We start from the raw sequence: 23,730 nt of genomic DNA, 5'->3' as shown, positions 1-23,730 counted from the left end.
ATTGGTTGCTATGTGACTTGTACCATTATCTTAAAAGTATCTTTGTGAATGATACTTGCCTGTCCAGCTGGCCTTGCAGCTAGAACAGCTTAGTACTTCTTTGTTCTTCTCTATCTACTTCTACATACCAAGCAGTTTCAATATCCTGCTTTCTGCACACCATCTACTCTTCAGGGTCATGCGAACTTTGCAGCAGTCACGTAGCCCTCCCTAGTTGGATTAATTTTACAGCATCATGTCCCCTGTTGTACAACCATTCCTCTGTCAAGCTCTCTTCAAGAGATGTCAGTGTGACGTCACAGAGATATCTCTGTGACATCACAGGAAGTTGTCTAACATCACAGAAGTTTATTGGTGACATCACAAAGATATAAGTGTGACATTCCTAAAAGCTGAGTGCTTTCACAGAGATTTCAGTGTGACATCACAGAGAGCTGTGTGACATCCCAGAGACGTCCATGTGGTATCACAGGGAGCTGTGTGACGTTATGGAGGCATCCGTGTGACATCATAGAGATGTAATTGTGAGATCAGAGGAGGAGGCTGTGTGACTTCACAGAGAAGTCAGTGTGACATCACAGAGAGCTGTGAACCATCACAGGGAAGTCCATGTGATATCACAGAGAGCTGTGTGACGTTCTGGAGGCATCAGTGTGACATCATAGAGATGTAATTGTGAGATCAGAGGAGGAGGCTGTGTGACTTCACAGATATTGGTGCAACATCACAGGGATGTCCATGTGACATCTCAGAGAGCTGTGTGACATCACAGAGATGTCAGTGTGGCATCTCAAAAGGATGTGTGACCTCACAGGGTCACTGTGACATCACAGATGTGTCAGAGTGACATCACAGAGATGTAGTTGTGACATCACAAAAAGATTTGTGACCTCAGAGGGTCTGTGCGACATCACAGCCATCTAAGTGTGACGCCACAGAGGTGTCAGTGTGACATCATAGAGATGTCACTGTGATGTCAGAGGAGGATGTGTGGCATCACAGAGATGTCTGTGTGACATCATAGACAGCTGTGTGACCTCACGAGGTCAATGTGTCCTCACAGAGATGTCAGTGTGACGTCAGAGAGATAGCTCTGGGACATCACAGGAAGTTCTGTGACATCACAGAGATGTCTGTGTGACATCACTAAAAGCCCTGTGACCTCACAGAAATGTCAATGTGACATCATGAAGGGCTGTGCGACATCACAGAGATGTCCATGTGATATCACTGTGAGCTGTGTGACGTCACAGATGTGTCAGTGTGGCATCAGAGAGATGTCATTGTAACATCAAAGGAGGATCTGTGCAACCATAGAGGAGTCAGTGTGACATCAAATAGAATTGTGTGACATCACAGTGTTGTCAGTGCGGCATCACAGAGAGCGGTGTGACGTCACAGAGATATCTTTGTGTCATCAGAAAAAGCTGTGTGACTTCGAAGGGTCTCTGTAACATCACAGAGGTGTCTGAGTGACATCACAGAGATGTCTTTGTGACATCACCAAAAGCTTTGTGACCCCACAGGGTCTGTGCGACATCACAGCCATCGAAGTGTGACGTCACAGAGGTGTCTGTGTGACATCATAGAGATGTCATTGTGACATCAGAGGAGGATGTATGACATCAAGGAGATGTCTGAGTGACATCATAGACAGCTGTGTGACCTCACAAGGTCAATGAGACAAAACAGAGATTGTTGGAGGGTGCCGCGGGAGACAAGACTCATGCTCTCATGATCATCAAGTCTCAGTTTATTGTGACAGATTACACAGTTTATAGATGTTTGTTAATTAGGTCGTACATATTGCAAAAGCTGAGCTCATGACTGGTTGCTATGTGACTTTTACCATTATCTTAAAAGTATCTTTGTGAATGATACTTGCCTGTCCAGCTGGCCTTGCAGCTAGAACAGCTTAGTACTTCTTTGTTCTTCTCTATCTACTTCTACATACCAAGCAGTTTCAATATCCTGCTTTCTGCACACCATCTACTCTTCAGGGTCATGCGAACTTTGCAGCAGTCACGTAGCTTTCCCTAGTTGGATTAATTTTACAGCATCGTGTCCCCTGTTGTAAAACCATTCCTCTGTCAAGCTCTCTTCAAGAGATGTCAGTGTGACGTCTCAGAGATATCTCTGTGACATCACAGGAAGTTGTGTAACATCACAGAAGTTTATTGGTGACATCACAAAGATATAAGTGTGACATTCCTAAAAGCTGAGTGCTTTCACAGAGATTTCAGTGTGACATCACAGAGAGCTGTGTGACATCCCAGAGACGTCCATGTGGTATCACAGGGAGCTGTGTGACGTTATGGAGGCATCCATGTGACATCATAGAGATGTAATTGTGAGATCAGAGGAGGAGGCTGTGTGACTTCACAGAGAAGTCAGTGTGACATCACAGAGAGCTGTGAACCATCACAGGGAAGTCCATGTGATATCACAGAGAGCTGTGTGACGTTCTGGAGGCATCAGTGTGACATCATAGAGATGTAATCGTGAGATCAGAGGAGGAGGCTGTGTGACTTCACAGATCTTGGTGCAACATCACAGGGATGTCCATGTGACATCTCAGAGAGCGGTGTGGCATCACAGAGATGTCAGTGTGGCATCTCAAAAAGATGTGTGACCTCACAGGGTCACTGTGACATCACAGAGGTGTCAGAGTGACATCACATAGATGTCTTTGTGACATCACAATAAGATTTCTGACACCACAGTGTCTGTGCAACATCACAGCCATGTAAGTGTGACGTCACAGAGGTGTCAGTGTGACATCATAGAGATGTCACTGTGATGTCAGAGGAGGTTGTGTGGCATCACAGAGATGTCTGTGTAACATCATAGACAGCTGTGTGACCTCACAAGGTCAATGAGACAAAACAGAGATTGTTGGAGGCTGCCGCGGGAGACAAGACTCATGATATCATGATCATCAAATCTCAGTTTATTGTGACAGATTACACAGTTTATATATGTTTGTTAATTAGGTCATACATATTGCAAAAGCCGAGCTCATGAGTGGTTGCAATGTGACTTGAACCATTATCTTAAAAGTATCTTTGTGAATGATACTTGCCTGTCCAGCTGGCCTTGCAGCTAGAACGGCTTAGTACTTCTTTGTTCTTCTCTATCTACTTCTACATACCAAGCAGTTTCAATATCCTGCTTTCTGCACACCATCTACTCTTCAGGTTCATGCGAACTTTGCAGAAGTCACGTAGCCCTCCCTAGTTGGATTAATTTTACAGCATCATGTCCCCTGTTGTACAACCATTCCTCTGTCATGCTCTCTTCAAGAGATGTCAGTGTGACGTCACAGAGATATCTCTGTGACATCACAGGAAGTTGTGTAACATCACAGAAGTTTATTGGTGACATCACAAAGATATAAGTGTGACATTCCTAAAAGCTGAGTGCTTTCACAGAGATTTCAGTGTGACATCACAGAGAGCTGTGTGACATCCCAGAGACGTCCATGTGGTATCACAGGGAGCTGTGTGACGTTATGGAGGCATCCGTGTGACAACATAGAGATGTAATTGTGAGATCAGAGGAGGAGGCTGTGTGACTTCACAGAGAAGTCAGTGTGACATCACAGAGAGCTGTGAACCATCACAGGGAAGTCCATGTGATATCACAGAGAGCTGTGTGACGTTCTGGAGGCATCAGTGTGACATCATAGAGATGTAATTGTGAGATCAGAGGAGGAGGGTGTGTGACTTCACAGATATTGGTGCAACCTCACAGGGATGTCCATGTGACATCTCAGAGAGCTGTGTGACATCACAGAGATGTCAGTGTGGCATCTCAAAAAGATGTGTAACCTCACAGGGTCACTGTGACATCACAGAGGTGTCAGATTGACATCACATAGATGTCTTTGTGACATCACAATAAGATTTCTGACCCCACAGTGTCTGTGCAACCTCACAGCCATGTAAGTGTGACGTCACAGAGGTGTCAGTGTGACATCATAGAGATGTCATTGTGACATCAGAGGAGGATGTATGACATCAAGGAGATGTCTGAGTGACATCATAGACAGCTCTGTGACCTCACAAGGTCAATGAGACAAAACAGAGATTGTTGGAGGCTGCCGTGGGAGACAAGACTCATGCTATCATGATCATCAAGTCTGAGTTTATTGTGACAGATTACACAGTTTATAGATGTTTGTTAATTAGGTCATACATATTGCAAAAGCCGAGCTCATGATTGGTTGCTATGTGACTTGTACCATTATCTTAAAAGTATCTTTGTGAATGATACTTGCCTGTCCAGCTGGCCTTGCAGCTAGAACAGCTTAGTACTTCTTTGTTCTTCTCTATCTACTTCTACATACCAAGCAGTTTCAATATCCTGCTTTCTGCACACCATCTACTCTTCAGGGTCATGCGAACTTTGCAGCAGTCACGTAGCCCTCCGTAGTTGGATTAATTTTACAGCATCATGTCCCCTGTTGTACAACCATTCCTCTGTCAAGCTCTCTTCAAGAGATGTCAGTGTGACGTCACAGAGATATCTCTGTGACATCACAGGAAGTTGTGTAACATCACAGAAGTTTATTGGTGACATCACAAAGATATAAGTGTGACATTCCTAAAAGCTGAGTGCTTTCACAGAGATTTCAGTGTGACATCACAGAGAGCTGTGTGACATCCCAGAGACGTCCCTGTGGTATCACAGGGAGCTGTGTGATGTTATGGAGGCATCCGTGTGACATCATAGAGATGTAATTGTGAGATCAGAGGAGGAGGCTGTGTGACTTCACAGAGAAGTCAGTGTGACATCACAGAGAGCTGTGAACCATCACAGGGAAGTCCATGTGATATCACAGAGAGCTGTGTGATGTTCTGGAGGCATCAGTGTGACATCATAGAGATGTAATTGTGAGATCAGAGGAGGAGGCTGTGTGACTTCACAGATATTGGTGCAACATCACAGGGATGTCCATGTGACATCTCAGAGAGCTGTGTGACATCACAGAGATGTCAGTGTGGCATCTCAAAAAGATGTGTAACCTCACAGGGTCACTGTGATATCACAGAGGTGTCTGAGTGACATCACAGATATGTCATTGTGACATCACAAAAAGATTTGTGACCTCAGAGGGTCTGTGCGATATCACAGCCATCTAAGTGTGACGTCACAGATGTGTCAGTGTGGCATCAGAGAGATGTCATTGTAACATCAAAGGAGGATCTGTGCAACCATAGAGGAGTCAGTGTGACATGAAATAGAATTGTGTGACATCACAGTGTTGTCAGTGCGGCATCACAGAGAGCGGTGTGACGTCACAGAGATATCTTTGTGTCATCAGAAAAAGCTGTGTGACTTCGAAGGGCCTCTGTAACATCACAGAGGTGTCTGAGTGAAATCACAGAGATGTCTTTGTGACATCACCAAAAGCTTTGTGACCCCACAGGGTCTGTGCAACATCACAGCCATCGAAGTGTGACGTCACAGAGGTGTCAGTGTGACATCATAGAGATGTCACTGTGATGTCAGAGGAGGTTGTTTGACATCACCGAGATGTCCGTGTGACATCATAGACAGCTGTGTGACCTCACAAAGTCAATGTGACCTCACAGAGATGTCATTGTGACATCACAGAGATAGCTCTGTGACATCACAGGAAGTTCTGTGACATCAAGGAGATGTCTGAGTGACATCATAGACAGCTGTGTGACCTCACAAGGTCAATGAGACTAAACAGAGATTGTTGGAGGGTGCCGCGGGAGACAAGACTCATGCTATCATGATCATCAAGTCTCAGTTTATTGTGACAGATTACACAGTTTATAGATGTTTGTAAATTAGGTCATACATATTGCAAAAGCCGAGCTCATGATTGGTTGCTATGTGACTTGTACTATTATCTTAAAAGTATCTTTGTGAATGATACTTGCCTGTCCAGATGGCCTTGCAGCTAGAACAGCTTAGTACTTCTTTGTTCTTCTCTATCTACTTCTACATACCAAGCAGTTTCAATATCCTGCTTTCTGCACACCATCTACTCTTCAGGGTCATGCGAACTTTGCAGCAGTCACGTAGCCCTCCCTAGTTGGATTAACTTTACAGCATCGTGTCCCCTGTTGTACAACCATTCCTCTGTCAAGCTCTCTTCAAGAGATGTCAGTGTGACGTCACAGAGATATCTCTGTGACATCACAGGAAGTTGTGTAACATCACAGAAGTTTATTGGTGACATCACAAAGATATAAGTGTGACATTCCTAAAAGCTGAGTGCTTTCACAGAGATTTCAGTGTGACATCACAGAGAGCTGTGTGACATCCCAGAGACGTCCATGTGGTATCACAGGGAGCTGTGTGACGTTCTGGAGGCATCCGTGTGACATCATAGAGATGTAATTGTGAGATCAGAGGAGGAGGCTGTGTGACTTCACAGAGAAGTCAGTGTGACATCACAGAGAGCTGTGAACCATCACAGGGAAGTCCATGTGATATCACAGAGAGCTGTGTGATGTTCTGGAGGCATCAGTGTGACATCATAGAGATGTAATTGTGAGATCAGAGGAGGAGGCTGTGTGACTTCACAGATATTGGTGCAACATCACAGGGATGTCCATGTGACATCTCAGAGAGCTGTGTGACATCACAGAGATGTCAGTGTGGCATCTCAAAAAGATGTGTAACCTCACAGGGTCACTGTGACATCACAGAGGTGTCTGAGTGACATCACAGATATGTCATTGTGACATCACAAAAAGATTTGTGACCTCAGAGGGTCTGTGCGATATCACAGCCATCTAAGTGTGACGTCACAGATGTGTCAGTGTGGCATCAGAGAGATGTCATTGTAACATCAAAGGAGGATCTGTGCAACCATAGAGGAGTCAGTGTGACATGAAATAGAATTGTGTGACATCGCAGTGTTGTCAGTGCGGCATCACAGAGAGCGGTGTGACGTCACAGAGATATCTTTGTGTCATCAGAAAAAGCTGTGTGACTTCGAAGGGCCTCTGTAACATCACAGAGGTGTCTGAGTGAAATCACAGAGATGTCTTTGTGACATCACGGAAAGCTTTGTGACCCCACCGGGTCTGTGCAACATCACAGCCATCGAAGTGTGACGTCACAGAGGTGTCAGTGTGACATCATAGAGATGTCACTGTGATGTCAGAGGAGGTTGTTTGACATCACCGAGATGTCCGTGTGACATCATAGACAGCTGTGTGACCTCACAAAGTCAATGTGACCTCACAGAGATGTCATTGTGACATCACAGAGATAGCTCTGTGACATCACAGGAAGTTCTGTGACATCAAGGAGATGTCTGAGTGACATCATAGACAGCTGTGTGACCTCACAAGGTCAATGAGACTAAACAGAGATTGTTGGAGGGTGCCGCGGGAGACAAGACTCATGCTATCATGATCATCAAGTCTCAATTTATTGTGACAGATTACACAGTTTATAGATGTTTGTAAATTAGGTCATACATATTGCAAAAGCCGAGCTCATGATTGGTTGCTATGTGACTTGTACTATTATCTTAAAAGTATCTTTGTGAATGATACTTGCCTGTCCAGATGGCCTTGCAGCTAGAACAGCTTAGTACTTCTTTGTTCTTCTCTATCTACTTCTACATACCAAGCAGTTTCAATATCCTGCTTTCTGCACACCATCTACTCTTCAGGGTCATGCGAACTTTGCAGCAGTCACGTAGCCCTCCCTAGTTGGATTAATTTTACAGCATCGTGTCCCCTGTTGTACAACCATTCCTCTGTCAAGCTCTCTTCAAGAGATGTCAGTGTGACGTCACAGAGATATCTCTGTGACATCACAGGAAGTTGTGTAACATCACAGAAGTTTATTGTTGACATCACAAAGATATAAGTGTGACATTCCTAAAAGCTGAGTGCTTTCACAGAGATTTCAGTGTGACATCACAGAGAGCTGTGTGACATCCCAGAGACGTCCATGTGGTATCACAGGGAGCTGTGTGATGTTATGGAGGCATCCGTGTGACATCATAGAGATGTAATTGTGAGATCAGAGGAGGAGGCTGTGTGACTTCACAGATATTGGTGCAACATCACAGGGATGTCCATGTGACATCTCAGAGAGCTGTGTGACATCACAGAGATGTCAGTGTGGCATCTAAAAAAGATGTGTGACCTCACAGGGTCACTGTGACATCACAGAGATATCATTGTGACATCACAAAAAGATTTGTGACCTCAGAGGGTCTGTGCGATATCACAGCCATCTAAGTGTGACGTCACAGAGGTGTCTGTGTGACATCATAGAGATGTCACTGTGATGTCAGAGGAGGTTGTGTGGCATCACAGAGATGTCCGTGTGATGTCATAGACAGCTGTGTGACCTAACAAAGTCAATGTGACCTCACAGAGATGTCAGTGTGACATCACAGAGATAGCTCTGTGACATCACAGGAAGTTCTGTGACATCACAGAGATGTCTGTGTGACATCACTAAAAGCTCTGTGACCTCACAGAAATGTCAATGTGACATCATGAAGGGCTGTGCGACATCACAGAGATGTCCATGTGATATCACTGTGAGCTGTGTGACGTCACAGATGTGTCAGTGTGGCATCAGAGAGATGTCATTGTAAAATCAAAGGAGGATCTGTGCAACCATAGAGGAGTCAGTGTGACATCAAATAGAATTGTGTGACATCACAGTGTTGTCAGTGCGGCATCACAGAGAGCGGTGTGACGTCACAGAGATATCTTTGTGTCATCAGAAAAAGCTGTGTGACTTTGAAGGGTCTCTGTAACATCACAGAGGTGTCTGAGTGACATCACAGAGATGTCTTTGTGACATCACAAAAAGCTTTGTGACCCCACAGGGCCTGTGTGACATCACAGCCATCGAAGTGTGACGTCACAGAGGTGTCTGTGTGACATCATAGACAGCTGTGTGACCTCACAAGGTCAATGAGACTAAACAGAGATTGTTGGAGGGTGCCGCGGGAGACAAGACTCATGCTCTCATGATCATCAAGTCTCAGTTTATTGTGACAGATTACACAGTTTATAGATGTTTGTTAATTAGGTCATGCATAATGCAAAAGCCGAGCTCATGATTGGTTGCTATGTGACTTGTACTATTATCTTAAAAGCATCTTTGTGAATGATACTTGCCTGTCCAGCTGGCCTTGCAGCTAGAACAGCTTAGTACTTCTTTGTTCTTCTCTATCTACTTCTACATACCAAGCAGTTTCAATATCCTGCTTTCAGCACACCATCTACTCTTCAGGGTCATGCGAACTTTGCAGCAGTCACGTAGCCCTCCCTAGTTGGATTAATTTTACAGCATCATGTCCCCTGTTGTACAACCATTCCTCTGTCAAGCTCTCTTCAAGAGATGTCAGTGTGACGTCACAGAGATATCTCTGTGACATCACAGGAAGTTGTGTAACATCACAGAAGTTTATTGGTGACATCACAAAGATATAAGTGTGACATTCCTAAAAGCTGAGTAGTTTCACAGAGATTTCATTGTGACATCACAGAGAGCTGTGTGACATCCCAGAGACGTCCATGTGGTATCACAGGGAGCTGTGTGATGTTATGGAGGCATCCGTGTGACATCATAGAGATGTAATTGTGAGATCAGAGGAGGAGGCTGTGTGACTTCACAGAGAAGTCAGTGTGACATCACAGAGAGCTGTGAACCATCACAGGGAAGTCCATGTGATATCACAGAGAGCTGTGTGATGTTCTGGAGGCATCAGTGTGACATCATAGAGATGTAATTGTGAGATCAGAGGAGGAGGCTGTGTGACTTCACAGATATTGGTGCAACATCACAGGGATGTCCATGTGACATCTCAGAGAGCTGTGTGACATCACAGAGATGTCAGTGTGGCATCTAAAAAAGATGTGTGACCTCACAGGGTCACTGTGACATCACAGAGATGTCATTGTGACATCACAAAAAGATTTGTGACCTCAGAGGGTCTGTGCGACATCACAGCCATCTAAGTGTGACGTCACAGAGGTGTCAGTGTGACATCATGGAGATGTCACTGTGATGTCAGAGGAGGTTGTTGGACATCACAGAGATGTCCGTATGACATCATAGACAGCTGTGTGACCTCACAAGGTCAATGTGACCTCACAGAGATGTCATTGTGACGTCAGAGAGACAGCTCTGTGACATCACAGGAAGTTCTGTGACATCACAGAGATGTCTGTGTGACATCACTAAAAGCCCTGTGACCTCACAGAAATGTCAATGTGACATCATGAAGGGCTGTGCGACATCACAGAGATGTCCATGTGATATCACTGTCAGCTGTGTGACGTCACAGATGTGTCAGTGTGGCATCAGAGAGATGTCATTGTAACATCAAAGGAGGATCTGTGCAACCATAGAGGAGTCAGTGTGACATCAAATAGAATTGTGTGACATCACAGTGTTGTCAGTGCGGCATCACAGAGAGCGGTGTGATGTCACAGAGATATCTTTGTGTCATCAGAAAAAGCTGTGTGACTTCGAAGGGTCTCTGTAACATCACAGAGGTGTCTGAGTGAAATCACAGAGATGTCTTTGTGACATCACGAAAAGCTTTGTGACCCCACCGGGTCTGTGCAACATCACAGCCATCTAAGTGTGACGTCACAGAGGTGTCAGTGTGACATCATAGAGATGTCATTGTGATGTCAGAGGAGGTTGTGTGGCATCACAGAGATGTCCGTGTGACGTCATAGACAGCTGTGTGACCTAACAAAGTCAATGTGACCTCACAGAGATGTCAGTGTGACATCACAGAGATAGCTCTGGGACATCACAGGAAGTTCTGTGACATCACAGAGATGTCTGTGTGACATCACAGATATTGTTGCAACATCACAGGGATGTCCATGTGACATCTCAGAGAGATGTGTGACATCACAGAGATGTCAGTGTGGCACCTCAAAAAGATGTGTGACCTTACAGGGTCAATGTGACATCACAGCGGTGTCAGAGTGACATCACATAGATGTCCTTTTGACATCACATAAAGATTTGTGACCTCAGAGGTTCTGTGTGGCATCACAGCCATCTAAGTGTGACGTCACAGAGGCGTCAGTGTGATATCATAGAGATGTCATTGTGACATCAGAGGAGGTTGTGTGACATCACAGAGATGTCTGTGTGACATCATACACAGCTGTGTGACCTCACAAGGTCAATGTGACATCACAGAGATATCAGTGTGACGTCCCAGAGATGAACAGGAAGTTCTGTGACATCGCAGAGATGTCTGTGTGACATCAGCAAAAGCCCTGTGACCTCACAGAAATTTCAGTGCAACATCACGAAGAGCTGTGTGACATCACAGAGACGTCCATGTGATATCACAGAGAGCTGTGTGACATCACAGATGTGTCAGTGTGGCATCAGAAAGATGTCATTGTGACATCAAAGGAGGATCTGTGCAATCACAGAGGAGTCAGTGTGACATCACAGAGATGTCTTTGTGACATCACAAAAAGCCTTGTGTTGGAGGGATGCCGTGGGAGACAAGACTCATGCTATCATGATCATCAAGTCTCAGTTTATTGTGACAGATTACACAGTTTATATATGTTTGTTAATTAGCTCATACATATTGCAAAAGCCGAGCTCATGATTGGTTGCTATGTGACTTGTACTATTATCTTAAAAGTATCTTTATGATCGATACATGCCTGTCCAGCTGGCCTTGCAGCTAGAACAGCTCAGTACTTCTTTGTTCTTCTCTATCTACTTCTACATACCAAGCAGTTTCAATATCCTGCTTTCTGCGCACCATCTACTCTTCAGGGCCATGCGAACTTTGCAGCAGTCACGTAGCCCTCCCTATTTGGAATTATTTTACAGTATCATGTCCCTTGTCGTTCAACCATTCCTCTGTCAGGCTCTCTTCATCTCCCCCGTTTTCCTTTTGTACAAGAAGGTTTGCATTCAGCATTTTTTGCAAAAGCTGCTGCATTAAGCCTTGTAAGCAAGTAAACACACAGGGCAAAACACGCAAAAGTATCACAATTATGCTTAGAACTATTATGTTATATTTGATGATGTCCCTCAACCATGGTCCGTTCCCCAATCCTTTCAGCCAGCCTTCTAAGCCCAATCCGTCCTCCACCTTCAACTGTTGAGTTAGCTCGGTCAATTTTCGTATTTGCTTATGGATAGATGTAGAGTGATCAGATAAGTTCATGCAGCACATTCCTTCAAATTCCTCACAACCATGACCTTGGGCTAGCAATAGGAAATCTATAGCTGCCCTATTCTGCAGTGTGGCATGTCTTACTGAGTCTACGTCCAAAAGCAGGTCACTTAGGGCCTTCGATGTAGCGTTTGTCTGTTTAGCTAACCAGCATCCCAGCTTGTTGAGTTGAGCTAATGCTCCTGCTGAGGCAACACCAGGCGCTAGGAAAGAGGCAGCAATAATAGCCTCAGGGGACCAAAATCTAACATTATCTTGACAGTTACTGGCAAAGTTATGTACACTGCGTCGCAATCTGCTGCCATGATGACGCCGAGCCATGTCTAATATCATTGATGTGTTGGGTGTCAGCAATGACAATCTTCCTAACGAACAAGGGCCTCCCTTTATTTTGGAAGGTATGCCAGCCCAAGCTCTGTCACCACAAATAAAGAATATTCCTCGGGGCAAAGAAAGCGGATTATTTGTTGACTTTAAAACCTTTTTGGCCGTGTACTGACACCAGATACTACTGTTTCTGTAAATTGGCAAAGTGGAATTAACGACAATTGCAGACCCATTGATTCTCTGTTGCTTGCTTGTCCAGTTAAAGTACAAACAGCAATCCATGCCAACTGCCCCCAGTAGCTCTAGCTCCTGGGGTTCTGCCGGGGCAATCGGTAAGTAGGGAACCCACCTGTCCCAATTATCTACAGTAGTATTGAAATTTAAATTATCACAAGTTGGAACACATGTAGGACATGGCCATGTATCCAATGGTAGACCGACTAGGCAGGTGGAGAACGGATTGCCTGGGGAAGATAAAGCAAGACAGATGGACTCTTGCCCTGTTAGATTTGCCATTGTGACCCATACATTTGTTTTAGGTTGAGGTGGGACGTATGCCTGCACACTTAGCAGCACGGCTGCGACGACGAAACCTCCTACACTGCGTGTCCCATTCCTCTGGGTCAACTTGCCACTGAATGGGGATGCCGATACCATTCTGACAACAGGAATCTATAATCCCTGTCCTTTTAACACCTAGAATTTTCTTTACTAAGTGCTGTACCCTCCAAGCTAGCCTTCTTAATTCCAGGTCTTCTGTATTTTCTATTAATCTCAGGCTCTCGCTGATAGGCTGACCTGTTAGTTGTGTTAAAGCGCGCTGTGGTGAGTCAAAGCTCCACTGGCGCTGACAGGTAAGACACCAGAATGCAGAGGTAAGGTGGGGCTGATGAATCCACCAACGATGAGAGCACCCTCCACAATATATTTTTACCCAAGATTGGTGGTCATAACTATTGCAAGTCAAGCAAGCAAGCGAACAAAAGCGGTCAAAGTCTCTAGCTAAATGAGGCAAGAGGCAATCTTCAACTTCTCTCTGCGAGTCAAACAGGAACTTAGTCTGAAACTCTTCTTCTAGATCATACAGGATCCTGGAGATCGTCCTCTGTAGGCGCTGCCTCCTCCTCTGCTCCAGGCTGGTCATTGGTGGGCCGCACCCACTTAGCTGGGACCCACACAGTACCTGCTGGTGTAGAAACACACAGATAGCCCCTGCCCCAGTATAATACTTTGGCTGGACCTTGCCAAATTCCTGGTTTTGGATCTCTATACCTGACTACCATTTGCAGAGGGGTAGGGGCTTTAGAGGCAAAATGAGTAATTGCTGCGGGTAACCCCCCATCTCCAAAAATACATAAGTGATTAAGCACAAACAGGCATTTCAATAACCTATCCTGCACGCTGACTGTATCAATGTATTTTTCCAGATATTGTTTAAGAGTTCTATTGGCTCTCTCTACTATTGCCTGTCCAGTAGGGGAGTTTGCAATCCCTGTAACGTGTGTGATGTTCCATGTTTGCATAAAGCGGGCAACACGTTTACTGCAATAAGCAGGGCCATTATCAGTCTTGATCCTCTGAGGCACTCCCATAACCGCGATACAGCTGCTGAGATGTCGCTCCACATGAAGGGCCCGTTCTCCTCTCTGAGCAGTAGCCCATATGTAATGGCTGTAAGTATCAATAGTCACATGGACGTACTTCAAGCGACCAAAACTAGGTACATGGGTGACATCCATCTGCCAAAGTTCATTAGCTTGCAGGACTCGCGGATTTACCCCTATTCCCAGGCCCACACCTCTGTTGTGATGGCTACATATGGGGCAAGCCTTAACAATAGCTCTAGCTTCTTGTAGTGGAACTGTGGCATTACATGAGAGCTGTGTGACGTCACAGAGATATCTTTGTGACATTTGAAAAAGCTGTGTGACCTCAAAGGGTCTCTGTGATGTCACAGAGGTGTCAGAGTGACGTCGCAGAGATGTCTTTGTGACAACACATAAAGTTTTGTGACCCCACAGGGTCTGTGCTGCATCACAGCCATATAAGTGTGATGTCACATAGAGCTCTGTGTGGCATCATAGAGATGTCTTTGTGACATCAGAGGAGGATATATGACATCACATAGATGTCCTAGTGACATCATAGACAGCTGTGTGACCTCATAAAGTCAAGGAGACAAAACAGAGATGTCAGTGTGATGTCACAGAAATACCTCTGTGACATCACAGGAAGTTGTGTGACACCACAGAAGTGTATTGGTGACATCAGAAAGATGTAAGCGTGACATTCCAAAAAGCTGTGTGATGTCACAGAGATTTCAGTGTGACATCACAGAGGGCTGTGTGACATCACAGAGATGCCCATGCGATATCACAGAGAGCTGTGTGACGTTGTGGAGGTGTCAGTGTGACATCACAGAGAAGTCAGTGTGATATCACAGAGAGCTGTGTGAAATCACAGAGATTGGTTCAACATCACAGGGATGTCCATGTGACATCTCAGAGAGCTCTGTAACATCACAGAGATGTCAGTGTGGCATCTCAAAAAAATGTGTGACCTCACAGGGTCACTGTGACATCACAGAGGTGTCAGAGTGACATCACAGAGATGTCATTGTGACATCACAAAATTATTTGTGACCTCAGAGGGTCACATTCATCTAAGTGTGACGTCACAGAGGTGTCAGTGTGACATCATAGAGATGTCACTGTGATGTCAGAGGAGGTTGTGTGACATCACAAAGATGTCTGTGTGACATCATAGACAGCTGTGTGACCTCACAAGGTCAATGTGACATCACAGAGATGTCTGTGTGACATCACTAAAAGACCTGTGACCTCACAGAAATGTCAAAGTGACATCACAAAGAGCGGTGTGACATCACAGAGATGTCCATGTGATATCACTGTGATCTGTGTGACGTCACAGATGTGTCAGTGTGGCATCATAAAGATGTCATTGTAACATCAAAGGAGGATCTGTGCAACCATAGAGGAGTCAGTGTGACATCAAATAGAATTGTGTGATATCACAGTGTTGTCAGTGCGGCATCACAGAGAGCGGTGTGACGTCACAGAATTGTCACTGTGATATCACAGGAAGTCCTGTGACGTCCCAGAGATGTCTGTGTGACATCACAGAGATATCTGTGTGACATCACTAAAAGCCCTGTGACCTCATAGAAATGTCAATGTGACATCATGAAGGGCTGTGCGACATCACAGAGATGTCCATGTGATATCACTGTCAGCTGTGTGACGTCACAGATGTGTCAGTGTGGCATCAGAGAGATGTCATTGTAACATCAAAGGAGGATCTGTGCAACCATAGTGGAGTCAGTGTGACATCAAATAGAATTGTGTGACATCACAGTGTTGTCAGTGCGGCATCACAGAGAGCGGTGTGACGTCACAGAGATATCTTTGTGACATCAGAAAAAGCTGTGTGACTTCGAAGGGTCTCTGTAACATAACAGAGGTGTCAGTGTGACATCAAAGAAATGTCATTGCAATGTCAGAGGAGTATATGTGACATCACAGAGATGTCTGGTTGACATCATAGACAGCTGTGTGACCTCACAAAATCAATGAGACAAAACAGAGATGTCAGTGTGACGTCACAGAAATATCTCTGTGACATCACAGGAATTTGTGTGACATCATAGAAATGTATTGGTGACATCACAAAAATGTAAGTGTGGCATTCCAAGAAGCTGAGTGCTGTCACAGAGATTTCAGTGTGACATCACAGAGGGCTGTGTGATATCACAGAGATGCCCATGCGATATCACAGAGTGCTCTGTGACTTTATGGAGGCATCAGTGTGACATCATAGTGTTGTCATTGTTTCATCAGAGGAGGAGGTTGTGTGACTTCACAGAGAAGTCATTGTGACGTCTGAGAGAGCTGTGTAACATCACAGGGATGTCCATGTGATGTCACAGAGAGCTGTGTGACGTTATGGAGGTGTCAGTGTGACATCACAGAGATGTCAGTGTGATATCACAGAGAGCCTTGTGACATCACAGGGTCACTGTGACATCTCAGAGGTGTTAGAGTGACATCACAGAGATGTCTTTGTGACATCACAAAAAAATTTGTGACCTCACAGGTTCTGCGGGACATCACAGCCATCTCAGTGTGACGTCACAGAGGTGTCAGTGTGACATCATAGCGATGTCTTTGTGACGTCAAAGGAGGTTGTGTGACATCACATAGATGTCCGAGTGACATCATAGACAGCTGTGTGACCTCACAAGGTCAATGTGACATCACAGCAATGTTAGTGCGACATCACGATTGTTGCTTCTCTTTCGACTGCCATTTTGCTCTCTGGGGTGACTTGCTGCTGTCCCCCATCCCTCCCTGGCCCCCTGGGACCCTCTGGCTAGCTGTCCCTTTCCAGGGCTGGGATTTTCCTTGGTTCCACTGCCATGAGCTTACCAGGTAGCGTCTGGGTTAGCACGGTCCGAGCTGTGGCGTTGCCTCAGTCACCGCTAGGATTCGAGATAAAGAGACCAAGAGAGACCAATGGTATGCTTGTCCAGAGAGATTGTATTGCCTGAAGCGTTGCAGGGACCAAAGGCCCCGGGCTATTGCCCAGATACAGTTTTATACAGCAAAATTAAGAGATAAGGTCTTAAACAATGGAGACAGTGTTCAGCTAAGGCACATCATAACCACCCCAGGGGCCAGGTCCAATGGGAACTGCTCAGGGGTGGGAAGAAGGGTGTTTACAGAGGAATGCTGAAGCAGGACTTTCCCGAAACAGTGGAGCATACATAAATGTATCTTTTACCTCAGTTTACCATTCCCAAGGCCTTTCTAAAACAATGGGTCATACATGAATGTATCCTTTACCTCAGTTTACCATTCCCAAGGCCTTTCTAAAACAATGGGTCATACATGAATGTATCCTTTTCCTCAGTTTACCATTCCCAAGGCCTTTCTAAAACCTTTCTCCACGCTACCATGCCAGCATGACAACCGCAGGGGGAAGGTGCGCCGTGGCAGAGCAGAGACTGCCTGGCCGCCCAGCACTGTGCTTTTGCTTAATAATGCTTGCTTAATAAATTCACGTTAATTGATTTATCTATAATTAGCATCCCCAATTTAATTTGTCCATAACACGCCTGACTAGAGAAATGAAAAAAAAATAAAGTTGGTATATTATCCAACACACAAGTGCAGTGCAAGCCCCCAGCTGCTGAGTCTCAGGAGAAGGCTGAGGGAAATGCACCCACTACGTCCTTTCTGCCACTCCCTCTGCATCTGGTGCTGAAGTTTGGATGCCTGCAGGGGTTGCTTGTCTCCTCTGGGTGTATTCTTCCTTCCCTCTGGGAGGGCCTTAATGGAAATTAGTTCCATTTCTCCTGCAGATGAGAGTGGCAGGGAGTCACTGCAGGCTGGTGATACTCTGATACAAGGAAATGGGTGTGCATACAAACCAGGCTGTGAAAAGCCAGTGTCCATAAGGGAGCCAGAGGAGCCCTGCATCTTTCTTTGAATAAAGGGAGAGAGTCCATGGGGACATGTGCTGCTGGGGTTTTCTCTCTCAAAGTTTTGGAGGACACAGCCTTATTTTAAACTCCTGGCCACATGCTGCCCTCTTCCTTTCCCCACTGGCTGGGGTACCAGGCCAGGGGACTGCAGGGACCTTTGTACCCTCTTTTCCTTTTGCAAGGTATTAGTTCTTGTTAGAGGGAATGCCGCGGGAGACAAGACTCATGATATCATGATCATCAAGTCTCAGTTTATTGTAACAGATTACACAGTTTATATATGTTCGTTAATTAGCTCATACATATTGCAAAAGCCAAGCTCATGATTGGTTGCTATGTGACTTGTACTATTATCTTAAAAGTATCTTTATGATCGATACATGCCTGTCCAGCTGGCCTTGCAGTTAGAACAGCTTAGTACCCCTTTGTTCTTCTCTATCTACTTCTACATACCAAGCAGTTTCAATATCCTGCTTTCTGCACACCATCTACTCTTCAGGGTCATGCGAACTTTGCAGCAGTCACGTAGCCCTCCCTATTTGGATTAATTTTACAGTATCATGTCCCTTGTTGTTCAACCATTCCTCTGTCAGGCTCTCTTCAAGTTCTGGTCTCCATCCAAACTGTAATAGATAGATAAGGAGATGATTGGCTCTCGCAATTAAGGGATGAATATTGTGTGAATCTTAAGAGAAGCTTTATTGATGTAGAGTTATGTTATTGTGCTTTGTTGTTTAGATGTTCTCTGTTCTCCCCACAGTCCCCTTCCCCCCCCACACACACACTCCCTATTGTTCCCACCAGACAGCCTGGGCTGTACAGGACAGGTAGAAAGAAGGTGTGTGTGGTATTCACATATCCTTTGAACAGTGAGAGACACAGACTTTCCCAGGAAAATCCTGGGGAAGGCTGTGAGAAAGCTCAGAGAAAGAAGAAAACCAATTATCTTCATTTGCTGCATCTGTTGTTTGGCACATGTGAAATGTGTTATGCAGATTGTTTAGCAAAGAGGGATTTCTTCATTGGACTCTGGTGATGGTGTTTTGATTTCATTTGACCAACTGGAGCCACTCTGTGTTGGACTGTCTCTAAGGGTCATGGGTTTTTCTTCACTATAGCAGTAGTATAGTTTTTAGTATCATGTAATATAGGACAGCTTAATAAAGCTTTTGTTCAGCCTTCTGCAAACATGGAGTCAATGCACGTCATTCCCTGCGGTGGGGGTCCACCACAATAGGTGTTGACGTATACCCCTTGCATGGGAGAGTTAGGAATGGAACAGCTTGTTGCTGTGGGGACACAGCATGACAACACCTGACCTTCAAATGCAGCTACAAGAAATAAATCCCACCAATAAAGGGCAGACTTTGGGAGGGGCCAGGGGTGGCTGATGCACCCTCCAGGAGTGTGAAAGTTGAAGCATCAATCTTGAAGATGAGGCAGCCACCTGGCAGGCAGCCATGGGGCAGGGAGCCTTCCCAGGCCTGTTCTTCCTTATTAATCCTTCTCTTATGTTTTTGTAAATGTTTAATAAACGTTTTCAAAATTTTTATGTGCACTGTTGTTTCTCACAAAACCCAGTCCTAAGGTGGGATGGTCGTGTTACTCCTGCCAGGAATGGGCTCCCTGCAGTTCCAGCTGTTCTGCAGCCTGTGCTTTTCCGTACCCTGCTTTGCTCTTCAGGTGGCAGATGCCTTGGGCAGGTCACTCCAGACACACGAGAGTGCCAGGGTAGGCCCAATCCCTAAAGCTCTCACAGAGCTGTGCTTGACTCCAAATTAGGTAAGCATGAAACGGTCTTTAAAGACTGTAGCACATCTGCAGTTTCAAGGGATAGTAAAGCCAGTGCTGCACTCTGAGAAGTAAGTCCACAGTCGGAGTTGTTGATGTCATTTAACTAATTTGCAGCTCATTCTGGTGATGATGATGATGATAGTACCATAGAGCATTTACTTTTGTTTTTCATTCCCCAAATAAAATGGTGCCATTCGGCTTCTGGAGAAAAGAACTCTCAAAGGTGCAGTTTGGCAGTCATGGAGGCCGAGGTGGAGGAGAAACAGATATGCCCTTGGTGGGATGCTCTGGTGGGCTCCAGCATTTAAACAAGCTACTTTGATACATAGACTGCCCATTTTCAATACTAAATGGCTGCATTAAATGGTTTTCCAGGCCTTATGCTGGCCAGAAAGCTTTTAAAGCCCATGGGAGATTAGCCTCCATGAGAAGGGCAGCATCAGTTCCTGTGCCAGGTGAGACATAGCGTTCAAAAGCTCAGCTTGTGTCTAGAGAAGCCACCAGCCTAATGTAAGCAAGGCCAGAAAGCTTCTCCAGTCCTGCTGAGCGGGTGTGGCAGAGCTGCTGTTTTACAGCAGATCCATGGCAGAGCAGCGGCTGCAGGAGAGGGCTCAGGACAGGCTTGAGGGGAGCGGGGCGGCAGGAAGCTGAGCAAAGACCCTGCTCTGTGACTGAGGCACTTTGTGCAGAAGCAAACAAAGATGGTGACTTGAAGAGATTCCTGCTGTGCTCAAAGTTTGCCTCTGCAGACTGAGAGGTGAGCTTGTCCAGAATCCCAAAAAACATCAGGGAAAAGCTTTTAGGTTAGTTGTGATAAGGCACAAGCGCCCAGTGGGAAAAGAGCCTCTGAAGCAGGCTGTGAGTCATAGGGTGTTTTAGTTTCAAGAAGAGCATAGATTACCAATTAAATACAATTTTAATTTTTATTCGAGAAGTGTAAAAATATTCTAAGTTTTTCTGAATTCTAAAACTACATTGAAAAATATAAAACTGCTGTGGGAAAATGAACAAAATATGTGGAGAATTCTCTATGAAAAATATTCCTAAATCTTGCAGTATGAAAACTAAACACAGCAGCTGCTGGTCTCAGAAGCCCGAAGCCCAGCTGCTGCCTGCCCAGCACTGGCTGTGCCCAGACAAGCAGCTCCACCAGTGCTGGTGGTAGCAGCCAGGGACCAGAGCTGAAGCCCAAAGATGCTGCTGGAGTCAGGCCCTGCCCTGGCAGGAGGGCTGAACCTCCTGTCCTGGCTGGACACCAGGGCCAGCACCTTTGGGGACAGAGGGCTCTGTTATGGGTGGTGGCAGCATGTCCCCAGCAGTAAGTGATTAATGCAGCTCTGGAAGGGCTGCTGGAAACTGGCTTGGGGAGGGCTGATGACAGGCACAGGTCTCCATGGCTGAAGTCCTTGTCAGGTCTTGTGAAGCTGCAGAGGCGCTGCTGTGGAGAGAGGAGTGGCTGAGGCCCCAGCTGCCAGTGGCACACAGGGACCCTCGTGCACAGCACGGCCCAGAGCTGGCAGGGCTCCCCAGCATGGCTGGAGCGGCTGGCACACCTTGGCCCAGCTGCACAGCTGCCACTCGAGGCCCCGGCGAGCAGGGGACGGCTCTGGGCAGCTCCCTGGCCAGGAGCAGCCCCTGAGTGCCTCTGCCTTTCAGAGGCCATCTCGTCCCCGCTCTTTCTCCTGCCCACCTTGCTGTGCCTCTGCCCTGTGCCCCTGGGGCTGCTCCTGGCCAGGCAGCCTCAGGGGGAGCCAGCACTGGCTGCAGCCCCAGCGGCCCCCCAGGACAAGGCCCAGCAATGAAGAGGCCAAGGAAAGCACTGGGCAGCAGCAGAACCCTCAGCAGAGTGCTTTGGACAGCCATGGACTGGCCACAACTCCACTGCAGCCTGACTGGAAATGTTTCCCATCTACATTAGACTTTTAAAAGAAACTGTTTGAGGGAGAGATGATGAAAACACTCACCGTTTTCTCTTCCAGTAACACCAGATTCCAACACAGGGCAATATGAAGATAAGCTCCAGAAACAGCAGACCTGCAATTAACTGTAGCACACAGTGTGTTTCCCAACAGCAACCACTTCTGAGGCTGTTCTGGGCATCGGGAACAGGTGTTGTGGGGCCAGCTGCATCTGTGGGAGCAATGGGGAGCGTGAGCCCGCGCTGTGCTGCACTGCTGAGCTGGCAGCACGGTGGATACGGCCAGGACGTTCTCTGTTTGCCCAGAGCTGGGGCCTGCAGGCACCTTGCCGCCCCTTGGCACAGGCTGTGCCTCCCAACACAGCCCAGCAGGCCGGGAGGAGAGCCCGGGGCCAGCGCAGCTGCTTGGGCCGTGGCTGCTTGGAGGGACAGGGGCCAAACCCATCCCTGAGCAGCCCCTGCCAGCCCTGGCCCTCCCTGCCCTGGGACAGCTCCCCCAGCCCCAGGGGACAGAGCCAGGCCCTGTCAGGAGCCAGTGCAGCCCCTGCCCAGCCGGGAGCCAGGGCTGGCTCTGGCCCTGGGCTGGCAGCAGGGCTCCCGCTCGGGGCTGCTCCTGTGCCTGGGGCCTCTGGGCACTCAGGGCGGCTGCGGGAGCAGCTGCAGTGGGAGGGACGTTGGTGCAGAGTCCCGATTCCCCGGGGCTGCCAACGAGCTCCAGAGCCCTGGAAGCCCAGGCGCCTCCAGCTTTGGCTGCTGCCGGGCCGTGCAAGGGCAGGGCCTGGGGGAAGAGCTGCTGCCACACAGCCCCGCCGAGGGCTGAGCCCGGCTGAGCCCGGCACAGCAATCACCTCCTGTGCCTGTGCCCGTGCCTGGCATCGCCTTCCTTCCTGCAGCAGAGGTTGGCACTGAGCCACTCCTTCCTCCGGGATGTGCCTCCTTCTGCAGAGATGTTTGGTCCATTACTTGGGAAAGGAAGAGAGACAGCTGGATCAGATGGGACTATCCACCATTAAGGGAAGTAGCATTTTCAGGGGGCAATGCTTTTCAAAGTCTTGGTTAAAGATCAGAAAAACATCTGGGATTTGGCACTGGGCCAGGGCCCTCCCTCCCTCAAGCATCTGCCAGGCCTGAGCAGAAGTCATAAGGGGATGGCCCAGGGCGAGGGCACACACGTGCATGATTCTGTCCTGGCACCTGCAGCGATGCCCCCCTGGCCGAGCTCTGGGCTCTGAGCTGGCAGCTCTCACAGGGGGAAAGGCCTTGACCTACCCTCAGCATCTCCCAGAGGCTCAATCCTGAACGTGGGTTGGGAAGCCAGATCACTTTCACTAGCAGGGATATCTGCAAAGAAAGGCAGGACAGAGCATATCCTGTAGCAATGTAGGAGATCCTCAGGCTGCACCCAAGGCTCAGCCCCAGGACACAGCCCTGGGCTTGGCCCCTTCCCTCTCTGCTCTTCTCTGTGGCTGCACAGAGGACACGGAAGGACAATCTTGCATTGCACACAGGAAGAAAACTGACAGCTAAATGCTCCTTCCTCCCACTGACAGTGATCCTGTGGGATCACTTAGGGTTTGAGAAGGGAGCAGGGCAGGGTTTCTTAATCTCAACAACCTTCAGGCTATTAAGGGAATGGCACATGATTGAGCTCTTGCAACATGGACATTGATTGTTCTTTCAGGAATAGGGACATTGAGAATTTGTCTTCAAAATTCTCCAAGGATTTCAAACTGTCTTGTCCTAGGCCTCCCAGATAAGCCATGTCACGATCCAAATCTAGACAGAAACACAGGCCAGAAGCATTTCCATGGTGTTCTGGGGTCTCCCTCTGCCTTTGGGAAATGGGCACTGCAAGGGGTCAGGTTAAGCAGTGGGTGCCAGATGTGAATGGCCACGGCCAAAGCTGCAAAGAAGCCTGGAGAGCCCTGCAGTGGCTCCTGGTCACTCTCCACCCTCTTTGCAGGCCCTGTGCTACATCCCTGGAGGGGTTGC

General features: G+C 47.0%; 1 protein-coding gene across 1 annotated transcript; it reads right to left on the bottom strand.

Moving 5' to 3' along the window:
* Positions 1-11,528: 11,528 nt before the first annotated feature.
* Positions 11,529-13,417, bottom strand: LOC146765913 (syncytin-1-like). Its single transcript, XM_085593542.1, has one exon. The coding sequence runs from the start codon at positions 13,178-13,180 to the stop codon at positions 11,837-11,839; it is 1,344 nt and encodes a 447-aa protein (XP_085449668.1). The 5' UTR covers positions 13,181-13,417; the 3' UTR covers positions 11,529-11,836.
* Between the last annotated feature and the right edge of the window lie 10,313 nt (positions 13,418-23,730).

Source organism: Lonchura striata, chromosome 16, assembly GCF_050655825.1.
Source record: "Lonchura striata isolate lonStrDom1 chromosome 16, ASM5065582v1, whole genome shotgun sequence".
NCBI classification, from domain to species: domain Eukaryota; kingdom Metazoa; phylum Chordata; class Aves; order Passeriformes; family Estrildidae; genus Lonchura; species Lonchura striata.
The sequence above is the reverse complement of the archived record's forward strand: the minus strand, read 5'-3'. Positions and strand labels throughout refer to the sequence as shown.